The sequence below is a fragment of the Xyrauchen texanus genome, chromosome 12 (genome assembly GCF_025860055.1).
Source record: "Xyrauchen texanus isolate HMW12.3.18 chromosome 12, RBS_HiC_50CHRs, whole genome shotgun sequence".
Taxonomy (NCBI): domain Eukaryota; kingdom Metazoa; phylum Chordata; class Actinopteri; order Cypriniformes; family Catostomidae; genus Xyrauchen; species Xyrauchen texanus.
Window position 1 is genome coordinate 48,290,784 of NC_068287.1, and position 11,918 is coordinate 48,302,701.

The window sequence follows — 11,918 nt, forward strand, 5'->3', positions numbered from 1 at the left end:
CACAGTGGGCGTGAGTAACGGTGGCTAGCTGATAGAGGTTGTAGCCTTTAGCCTTCCTCTTAGCGCACCCACCGCCCATGCCAGAGACACCGGTTCGAGTCCTATAAGGAGCGGGTAGAACAGGAGAGTCACAATGGTGCTGTGACCCAGATGGACTGAGGTTTAGGGGGGTGAGTGTAAAGGAGGCCAGCTGATAGATAGCTGTGCAATGTGTATAATCCTCACTCTCCTGACCTCAAGAGGTACACTAGCGACTGATGCTAGAGGCTGTAGCCTTTAGCCTCCTTGCTCACCTATTTCAGTTTTTACATTGAAAACTTTTGAGTCAAGAGTCTCTAGTTGCATATGATATACCATTTTTTTTAATTCAGCGATTTATCATGCTGTTAAACACAGTGACCATATTCGAGGGATCATACGCTCAGATTTAGTTCAAATATGCTATATGTACTGTACATTATCACAATAAGAATCAATGGATGCACCCAAAAACTGGAATATGATGCTTTCAGAGACTTTATATGGAGTTAGGATGAAACTAAGATGCATTTCAAACTGTTTTGAGACCAGTGCAGACAGACAGCACACTGGAGGTTAAGTCATGCACTAAATAGGGAACAAGGGAGCATCCTATAGCTCTCCTATAACTGTTCTGAGACCAGTGCAGAGAGACAGCACACTGGAGGTTAAGTCATGCACTAAATAGGGAGCAAGGGAGCATCCTATAGCTCTCCTATAACTGTTCTGAGACCAGTGCAGACAGACAGCACACTGGAGGTTAAGTCATGCACTAAATAGGGAACAAGGGAGCATCCTATAGCTCTCCTATAACTGTTCTGAGACCAGTGCAGACAGACAGCACACTGGAGGTTAAGTCATGCACTAAATAGGGAACAAGGGAGCATCCTATAGCTCTCTATAACTGTTCTGAGACCAGTGCAGAGAGACAGCACACTGGAGGTTAAGTCATGCACTAAATAGGGAGCAAGGGAGCATCCTATAGCTCTCTATAACTGTTCTGAGACCAGTGCAGACAGACAGCACACTGGAGGTTAAGTCATGCACTAAATAGGGAACAAGGGAGCATCCTATAGCTCTCCTATAACTGTTCTGAGACCAGTGCAGAGAGACAGCACACTGGAGGTTAAGTCATGCACTAAATAGGGAGCAAGGGAGCATCCTATAGCTCTCTATAACTGTTCTGAGACCAGTGCAGACAGACAGCACACTGGAGGTTAAGTCATGCACTAAATAGGGAACAAGGGAGCATCCTATAGCTCTCCTATAACTGTTCTGAGACCAGTGCAGAGAGACAGCACACTGGAGGTTAAGTCATGCACTAAATAGGGAACAAGGGAGCATCCTATAGCTCTCCTATAACTGTTCTGAGACCAGTGCAGACAGACAGCACACTGGAGGTTAAGTCATGCACTAAATAGGGAGCAAGGGAGCATCCTATATCTCTCTATAACTGTTTTGAGACCAGTACAGACAGACAGCACACTGGAGGTTAAGTCATGCACTAAATAGGGAGCAAGGGAGCATCCTATAGCTCTCTATAACTGTTCTGAGACCAGTGCAGACAGACAGCACACTGGAGGTTAAGTCATGCACTAAATAGGGAACAAGGGAGCATCCTATAGCTCTCCTATAACTGTTCTGAGACCAGTGCAGAGAGACAGCACACTGGAGGTTAAGTCATGCACTAAATAGGGAACAAGGGAGCATCCTATAGCTCTCCTATAACTGTTCTGAGACCAGTGCAGAGAGACAGCACACTGGAGGTTAAGTCATGCACTAAATAGGGAGCAAGGGATCATCCTATAGCTCTCCAATAACTGTTCTGAGATCAGTGCAGACAGACAGCACACTGGAGGTTAAGTCATGCACTAAATAGGGAGCAAGGGAGCATCCTATAGCTCTCCTATAACTGTTCTGAGACCAGTGCAGACAGGCAGCACACTGGAGGTTAAGTCATGCACTAAACAGGGAACAAGGGAGCATCCTATAGCTCTCCTATAACTGTTCTGAGACCAGTGCAGACAGACAGCACACTGGAGGTTAAGTCATGTACTAAATAGGGAGCAAGGGAGCATCCTATAGCTCTCTATAACTGTTCTGAGACCAGTGCAGACAGACAGCACACTGGAGGTTAAGTCATGCACTAAATAGGGAACAAGGGAGCATCCTATAGCTCTCCTATAACTGTTCTGAGACCAGTGCAGACAGACAGTACACTGGAGGTTAAGTCATTCACTAAATAGGGAGCAAGGGAGCATCCTATATCTCTCTATAACTGTTTTGAGACCAGTACAGACAGACAGCACACTGGAGGTTAAGTCATGCACTAAATAGGGAGCAAGGGAGCATCCTATAGCTCTCCTATAACTGTTCTGAGACCAGTGCAGACAGACAGCACACTGGAGGTTAAGTCATGCACTAAATAGGGAACAAGGGAGCATCCTATAGCTCTCCTATAACTGTTCTGAGACCAGTGCAGACAGACAGTACACTGGAGGTTAAGTCATTCACTAAATAGGGAGCAAGGGAGCATCCTATATCTCTCTATAACTGTTTTGAGACCAGTGCAGACAGACAGCACACTGGAGGTTAAGTCATGCACTAAATAGGGAGCAAGGGAGCATCCTATAGCTCTCCTATAACTGTTCTGAGACCAGTGCAGACAGACAGCACACTGGAGGTTAAGTCATTCACTAAATAGGGAGCAAGGGAGCATCCTATATCTCTCTATAACTGTTCTGAGACCAGTACAGACAGACAGCACACTGGAGGTTAAGTCATGCACTAAATAGGGAGCAAGGGAGCATCCTATATCTCTCTATAACTGTTCTGAGACCAGTGCAGACAGACAGCACACTGGAGGTTAAGTCATGCACTAAATAGGGAGCAAGGCAGCATCCTATAGCTCTCCTATAACTGTTCTGAGACCAGTGCAGACAGACAGCACACTGGAGGTTAAGTCATTCACTAAATAGGGAGCAAGGGAGCATCCTATATCTCTCTATAACTGTTCTGAGACCAGTACAGACAGACAGCACACTGGAGGTTAAGTCATTCACTAAATAGGGAGCAAGGGAGCATCCTATAGCTCTCCTATAACTGTTCTGAGACCAGTACAGACAGACAGCACACTGGAGGTTAAGTCATGCACTAAATAGGGAGCAAGGGAGCATCCTATAGCTCTCCTATAACTGTTCTGAGACCAGTGCAGACAGACAGCACACTGGAGGTTAAGTCATGCACTAAATAGGGAGCAAGGGAGCATCCTATAGCTCTCCTATAACTGTTCTGAGACCAGTGCAGACAGACAGCACACTGGAGGTTAAGTCATGCACTAAATAGGGAGCAAGGGAGCATCCTGTAGCTCTCCTATAACTGTTCTGAGACCAGTGCAGACAGACAGCACACTGGAGGTTAAGTCATGCACTAAATAGGGAGCAAGGGAGCAGCCTATATCTCTCTATAACTGTTTTGAGACCAGTACAGACAGACAGCACACTGGAGGTTAAGTCATGCACTAAATAGGGAGCAAGGGAGCATCCTATAGCTCTCCTATAACTGTTCTGAGACCAGTGCAGACAGACAGCACACTGGAGGTTAAGTCATGCACTAAATAGGGAGCAAGGGAGCATCCTATATCTCTCTATAACTGTTCTGAGACCAGTACAGACAGACAGCACACTGGAGGTTAAGTCATTCACTAAATAGGGAGCAAGGGAGCATCCTATAGCTCTCCTATAACTGTTCTGAGACCAGTGCAGACAGACAGCACACTGGAGGTTAAGTCATGCACTAAATAGGGGGCAAGGGAGCATCCTATAGCTCTCCTATAACTGTTCTGAGACCAGTGCAGACAGACAGCACACTGTAGGTTAAGTCATGCACTAAATAGGGAGCAAGGGAGCATCCTATAGCTCTCCTATAACTGTTCTGAGACCAGTGCAGACAGACAGCACACTGGAGGTTAAGTCATGCACTAAATAGGGAGCAAGGGAGCATCCTATAGCTCTCCTATAACTGCAGTTATTACTAAGTTATTACTGCAGTATTTTGTCCTACTCTGTCCGTCAACAAATAGGACAAAATACTTACCTGCTGAGTGATGGAAAAAAATGGAATGGAATGAGGCTTACTAAGTTCCCTCCTCAACAAAAAAGAGGGTTTCAGTTCACAGTCACAAGAACGTTCAGATGTAATCAGGAGGAGTGAGAGATCAGCAAAACCACCTGAGTGGATGAAAGACTTTGTAAAGTAATACAAAATACGAGTAAAAGTACACAGGTGAAACAACGTGGAAAATAATGTGAAATTAAAACATTGTAACCAAAGTGGTTATTACACATATTGTTTGTTAAATACTATGTGTTGAATTTATACTATGTTGCTGACTTAAGGGTACTCAGAATTTAATATGTCTGTAATTTTAATACTCTGAGTCACATTTGTCGAAGTACTTATATGCTAAATCTGTATTAATGTTACTGTTCTGTAATATTGGTTACAAAATAAGTACTTAGTATATGGTGGTCTAAGTGGTATAGGCACTTAGTAACTTTAACTAAGGGGGGGGGGGGGGATGTTGTGTCCTGTGTTAAACAGTAGAGGGCGCTCCTGGGGAAGAGAGGAGAAGAGAGAGAAAAGAGGAGAAGAAGAGAACAGAGAAGGGTAGCGAGTGAGGGTACATGGTTGGCAGTGATTGGATGATGCTAGACAAGACTTTGAATCAGAATGAATTATGCTAATTTCTGATGAAATATGCTAATTCAAAGAAAGTTTCAGAGACCGAAATGTTAAACTGGGTACATCAAATGGTATTAAAAATAAAAGTTCACATGACATACATTAAAATAACATTAGCATGCACAGTACATACCAATAAAACTAACTGTCAAATAAAAAATAAAGCAAGAGGCTAATATTATATTATACAATATGAAAAGTACAAAAATAACATGATGGTGGACGTGTTAAAAATGAATGTAGGTGAGAGAGGTCTAATATAAATGTTGAAATAAGCTTTTACATGTTTGGTAAAATGTTATATTTTTATTCATTAAACAATTCAGGCATTGATTCAGTATACAGCAAACTCACAGTCCTAAACTGAACACTTTATAATGCTTGTTTACAGTCATTAAAACAAATTTCTTCTGAGCATCTGAAGTGTTCACTGGAGAATTCGGCGATCTGCTTTTCTGAGTTCAGGTGTGTACACACTGCCAGCGACATCGCGCGCGACAGCGACTCAATACCATTCATTTTCAATGCGAGCACAGCGACTTCCGGCGATACGAGCTGTCGCGACCGTTGGCGCTAGATGTGGGCGTGTCCAGCGACGCGACAAAGTTGAGAAAAGTTCAACTTTGGAGCGACTAACGGAAGCGACAGCCAATAGGAGAGAAGACGGGAGAGCTCACGTGATCCTTCTCTCTCTCTCTCTCTCTCTCTCTCTCTCTCTCTCAGCTGCTGCAGTAACGGAAAGATGGATGAAAGGCTAATTCTTGCTGTTAGAAATTTTCCAGTGCTCTATATGAGACGTACAAGGACATTTTTAAGAAAAATACTGCGTGGAAAGGTGTATCTGAGATCGCGGGGATTTTGTGGACCCAGACAGACCGGCGTTTGCATTTTCGCCGCAGATAAACAGCCGCTATGGCAAACAGCACGCCTGGTTTCTCATTCATCTTTGATATAAAGCAGTTTATGTACTGATTCCATTTATATTTAGTCTTTCCCCTCCAAAATGTTTGTTTTTAGTGGCAAGAAAAGAGATTCGCTGTCAACAGCAATGGAATGACATCCATGAATGTCATTTATAAACGTTACTAGGCAACCAGTAGTGGGAACGCCCACTAGCGACTTCACCGCCAGCCACTGGCGACCTGCAGCGATAAAGTCGCTGGCAGTGTGTATACGTACCTTTCCCCGTGATCGCACACAGACTCACAGTTTAGAGAACTCACACAGAACTGGTGTTCTGGAACCAATAACCACGAGTAAACATGACTCTACCAGGAGTTCAGGGTCACGATAAGTTAACCTCACTTTCTGGAATACCCCCCAGATGATCAATCTTTCTTTAAAGGATGTTTTATTGACAAATGTGTTCTCCTTCAACTTCAAATAACAATATAAAGTTGACAGGAGGTAAAATCACTTTCTTTTCAACACTCGAACAGCAACAGTTGACTTCATTTGCATAAATGTAAATATTTATGAGGTAAACTAACTGAATCCCAATCAAACCACCTTAAAACATTCAAAAGCATATTTCTGAAAATCCCTTTATTTTTAACCCTTAATTATTTAATAAGTGTTAAAATCGAACCCAAACTCCATGTTTATTTACTGCATTTATGAACATTAATAATTGACATAAATTATGCCTACACACTTGTGCTTGTTCACACAGATTAATCCTTTAACAGTAACTGGACAACTTACAGTTTATACATGATTTAATCATTCATTTATAAAATAACAATGTAATAATGAAAACATGAGACATATAATGATTATATTGTTTCTCTTTGTGTTATTATTTATAGGTTTGAGTAAAATGAACATGTTTGTTTTATTTTATAAAGTCCTGACAACATTTCTGCCAAACTACAAATAAAAATATTTTCATTTAGAGCATTTATTTACAGAAAATAACAACTGGTCAATATTAGAAATCAATATTTGCTGGAATAATCCTGATTATCAATCACAGCTTTCATGTGTCTTGCATAATCTCTGCCAGTCTGTCGCACTGTTGTTGGCATACTCTCTGCCAGTCTGTCACACTTTGAACTTGAACTATAACATGACTTTAAAGAGTGCTTAGAAAAATGTCTCAATCAGGTCCTTGTGTCTGTTGTGTCAGAACAATTCTCCCCAGATTCTTATTTCAAAACCGCAAGTTAAAGATAGTTCTGATATTGTGTACTTTATACTTTGATTTCTTCTTCTGTCTCAGAAAAGGTGAGTGGCACCCTTATGCGGCAGAATGATGAAGGTCTGTTTTTGTCTTCTTCAGGTCGATGCTCCTTTAAGAGACTGCTGCCGTCTCCAAAGTGACACGCTAGCACATTAGCAGCCTGCTGGCACCTCCTGGGCTCCATACTCACCTCAGCTCGGATTGGACAACTGAGTGACGTATCTGTCATCGGCTGTTTACCATCATCATCATCATCATCATCATCATCATGTTCCTGCTGAGTCTCGTGTGAGGTGTCAGAGCGCCTCCTGCTGCTCACAGAGACCCTCACACTGTCTGCAGAAGAGATGGATGGGCTCTCCATCTCTAACACTGAGCTTGACTCGTCCTCCTCTTCCTCTCTCTCCCAGTTCTTACTGCTACTAAAGAGACTATTGGAGCTGTCAATCAACCTCAGAACTTCACTCATGAGGGAGGGGCCGAGGTCCACAGTGAAGGACGTGAGCGAATCAGAGCGTGTCAGCGTCACGTCACTGTTCTCCTGCAGTGAACTCCGCCTGTGGTCTGTGAAGAGCGTTCCAGATGTTTCTCCAAAGTTTTGATCAAGCCGGGAAAAGCGAGGCAGTGTGACAAAACCAGAATGAAGACCTGCAGGAGAGGAGAGAACTAAAATGTTGCTGCAGCTTTTTCATTTATAATGACATTAGTAAAATTGCAAGAATGTAGAGATTGGTGCTAAATGACTCCAGCCAGGTCTCCTTAGCAACCAAATTGGCCCGGTTGCTAGGGAGGCTAGAGTCACATGGGGTAACCTCCTCGTGGTCGCTATAATGTGGTTCTCGCTCTCGGTGGGGCGTGTGGTGAGTTGTGCGTGGATGCCGCGGAGAATAGCGTGAAGCCTCCACACGCGCTACGTCTCCACGGTAACACACTCAACAAGTCACGTGATAAGATGCGCGGATTGACAGTGTCAGACGCGGAGGCAACTATAGTAAAAGCATGGTTAATTTTATCCACATTCTCACAACTTCCCACCATGTCCAAAAATAATAATAATTTATAATTAGTAGCATTAAAGGAAATATTAAGTGTGGAGATGGAAAAACTCTTCCACCCCGTCTTTACACACTACGCTATGGCAGCGACACTTGAGGGCAGTTTGACTTTAATTTCTGTGTTTCTACCGGACTATTGGAGGGCAAACAGTCCTGCTGTGGGGCAGATGTTATTTACACCGAGTTCAAACAGTCACTCCCTAATAATGATAATAATTTTAATTATTTTGAGGTATTAATGAGGTAAAAGGTATTAAAATACTTTCTCCTCCGTGAATACATGTGTACATAATCAAAATTTGAGTCAACAATAATGAAATAGTAATCTCAAAAAACTAAATAACTGAATAAAATAACCATTCGGAAACTGCCTGGTTCATTCTCAAAGTTGTTCCTTCTGACAGAGTCTCTCCCTCATTAGTGTCTGACTCCGGTTCAAACAGTCATGTTGCTTATGATGACAGCTCATTTTATTCCCACACAAAAATGGGCATTTTCAACATGGTATAATAAATAATCCTTTGGGTATTTTGAACTGAATCTTCACAGGCACATTCTGGGGACACCAAAGATTTAAAGTACATCTTTTGAAAAGGGGCATAATAGGTGCCCTTTAAAATGACTATTAAAATGTTAATATGCCCTGTGTCCAGTAGGTGGCAGTATGCATGTGTCTTATTGCTCAAATGTGCAGAGTTGAGTTTCCAGGTCTCAAATACTGTACATTATGTATGTGAGCTCACTGCCCTGTGTGTGTGTGTGTGTGTGTGTGTGTGTGTGTGTGTGTGTGTGTGTGTGTGTGTGTGTGAGAGAGAGTGTGTGTGTGTGTGTGTGTGTGTGTGTGTGTGAGAGAGAGTGTGTGTGTGAGATTGAGCGTGTATTTATCACTTTGTGGGGACCAAATGTCCCCATAAGGATAGTAAAACCCGAAATTTTTGACCTTGTGTGAGAGAGAGAGAGAGAGAAAGTGTGAGCGAGAGAGCATGTGTGTGTGTATGTGTGTGTATGTGTGTGAGTGAGTGAGTGAGTGAGTGAGTGAGTGAGTGAGTGAGTGAGTGCGTGCGTGCGTGCGTGCGTGCGTGCGCGTGTGAGAGTGTCGTTGTGAGTTTGCAGTTTAGTGTATGAAACTGTGTATGAAAGGATTGGAAATGGCGACATTAATTATGCAATTTGTTTTTATGTATCTTTGAAGAGGCTCCCTTCAAGCTCTCAAACCACAAAACGGCACATTGTGTAGGCTTTATGAAACATGCATATACACAATATATCATTCAGCGATGGCTAGAATAAATAATCCACTTTGATAATGATATGGGTTGAAATTAATGGAAAACTATGAGAGTTATTCTCTGTGGCGCTGCAGATTTTTGAGCAGCCTCGAGAGACGGCGAAACCGCACAATGTAGTAAAACACCACGTCTTCACTCAGTGCTGGGTAATTACTTTTTAAATGTAATCTGGTACTGATTACAAATCACATGACAAAAATTGTAGTCAGTAACATAATCTCTTGGATTACATTTTTAAAGTAATCTAATCTGATATCTTTTTGATTACTTTTGGATTCCTTCTAACCTAATCATTTTTTATTTGATGTCACATGCATTTGAGTTGTACCATGTTGACAATGTTGTTTACCGCTAAATGCATTACAAGAAAACGTACTTAATGGATCAAAATATGATTATTGATATGATTTATGAGTGTGTTGAGTGAGTCTGTTTATGAGTGAAATAAAGGCACATAAAATGTTCTTACTCTGACAATTTGGCATTAACAGATTAGACCAGTTATAAAAAAGTTTCAAAAATGGTTGCAAAAGCACATAAATGTAAATTTTTGAAGCCGAGAACAAAAGTGTAACAGGATCCAGCTCGTACGTGATATCTGTGCGGTTCGAATCATGTTCGGAGCGGGCTAAGCAGGTTACAGTGGTGCCGTGACCCGGATGGGAGTGAAGTTTAGAGGGTGAGTGTAACAGGAGCCATCCGGTGCGTGATAGCTGTGCGCTATGTGCAAACCTCACTCCCCTGGCTTCAAGAGGTGCACTAGCAACAGACTTTAGGCGCTGTAGCCATTAGCCTCCTCATTAGCGCACCCGCCTCCCATGCTGGCTGATGCCGGTTCGAATCCTGCTCAGAGCGGGATGAACAGGACTAGATACAGTGGTGCCGTGACCCGGATGGATGTGATGGCTGTGCAGTGTGTAAACTTAACTCCCCTGGCCTCAAGATGTGCACTAGCAACAGACGTTAGGCACTGTAGCCTTTAGCCTCCTTGTTAGCGCAACCGCCTCCCATGCGAATCCCACTTGGAGTGGGTCGAGCACGACCGGTTACAGTGGTGCCGTGACCCGGATGGATGTAATAGCTGAGCAGTATAAATAAAACTCACTACCCCGGCCTCAAGAGCCTCCTCGTTAGCATGTCCACCTCCCTTACCGGCTGATGCTAGTTCGAATCCCACTCGGAGTGGGTTGAGCAGGACTAAAGCAGTTTGCGAAACTAAAACTAACTTTACTGCACTAATGAAATCAGTTCAGCGTTTATGTGATTACCTTTCCACCTTCAGTGTAATTATGGCTGGTGGCTAGTCTCAGGTCTGTGTGTGCAGTTCCACCCCATTTTGAAAAACACAAAAAAAAAAACTTAGAGAAGGTATATCAGCTGTAGGCTGATTCAGAATTAGAGGGATCAATAAATTAATATGTAATCATGTAATCCATAAAAAAGTAACTAAGCTGATTTCGAGTATTTTAAAATGTAATTCAGTCTAATTAAAAGTACTTGGTTTTGTAATCTGATTATGTAATCCTATGTGATTATTACTCTCAAAAGTATGTGATGTAGATGTTTGTATAAAACAAAAGGAATTGTAGCCTGTGTGCCCAAAAATGTAATTTAAAGGCCTTTAACAACATACAAAAGAAATATCTGATTATTGATCAACAGTTCATCTCAGTATCTGTGATGTGTCTGTGTTCAGGCTCTTACCGTACGAGCAGAGCGACTGTGCAGGTGAACTGATGGAGATGGGTAGTAGCGCCCTCTTGCGGTGGTCTTTGGAAGTGTCCAGGTTCAGCTGAGGCAGAGAGATGACGTTTTTAGTGATGGGTGAGATCGGCGGGGGAGGGGAGGTGAAGTCATGTGACCCCCCTCTCAGCCGAGGCGGCGGGTTTTTCCGTACGTGTCGAAGTGTGCGCGAGAAAAATCTTGTTGTTTTTGAGCCGGATGGTGAATCCGGATTCCCCGGCCCTTCGTTGTTCTTTGAACCGCCGTAGTTGCTTAAAAATGAGGTGTCACCGAAGACGTCTCCGCCGCGGCCAACGTGCATAGTGTGGCGGAAGTCCCCGAGCGGCTGACTGATCATGTCCACTGACAGGTCGCTTTTAAAGCGCCGATTATTGTTTGATGTGGTGACCAGTCCTTTAATCGCAGGCAACTTTCCCAAGCTCATGACGATAAAATAATATTCAAAATAATCCTTCAAATAGATCCAGAAGGCAACAACAAAAAGACAAAAACTTCACTGGTGAAACACCATGAAAAAGTGTCTCAGTTTATCTGAAGATATTGTGATGTGCTCAACAAATCTAATGAACACAAATCATAAAAACGCCCAAAATGAAGGCCAAAAGCAGATATATAATAATATAAAAAACATTTATTCAAACAATGGTGCGAATGACTATGATAGCAGTAAAAGCGAAGCGAACACTACATATGGGTTTTTGCTAATTAAATATCTAATTAAATCTGAATAAATCTTTTGCTGGGCAGCAAAACCAGAAAAATGCAAAGTCTTAAAGTTAATATCCGGGCAAGAACTCTGTTATTTTAAGTTTATTCACACTAACTTCATTTAAGAAAGTATTTGGGCATCATTATAATTCATCAGCAACCTCAGTAATGATTACATGA

The 11,918-nt window shown here is 42.5% G+C and overlaps 1 protein-coding gene and 1 long non-coding RNA gene across 5 annotated transcripts; one reads left to right on the forward strand and one right to left on the reverse strand.

The window, feature by feature from the left end:
* Nucleotides 1–624: 624 nt before the first annotated feature.
* On the forward strand, nucleotides 625–3,856 carry LOC127652475 (uncharacterized). Of its 4 annotated transcripts, XR_007971722.1 has the most exons (6): nucleotides 625–777; nucleotides 2,335–2,426; nucleotides 2,610–2,701; nucleotides 3,159–3,342; nucleotides 3,526–3,617; nucleotides 3,801–3,856. It is a non-coding gene; the product is annotated as an uncharacterized LOC127652475 (long non-coding RNA). The 4 variants fall into 4 exon arrangements; XR_007971725.1 differs by lacking the exon at nucleotides 3,526–3,617; XR_007971723.1 differs by lacking the exon at nucleotides 2,610–2,701.
* A 3,097-nt stretch (nucleotides 3,857–6,953) lies between these two features.
* On the reverse strand, nucleotides 6,954–11,454 carry LOC127652382 (cdc42 effector protein 1-like). Its single transcript, XM_052138487.1, has 2 exons — nucleotides 10,992–11,454; nucleotides 6,954–7,591 (listed from the first exon to the last, which is right to left on the reverse strand). The coding sequence occupies exons 1-2, from the start codon at nucleotides 11,452–11,454 to the stop codon at nucleotides 6,954–6,956; spliced, it is 1,101 nt and encodes a 366-aa protein (XP_051994447.1).
* Nucleotides 11,455–11,918: the final 464 nt, after the last annotated feature.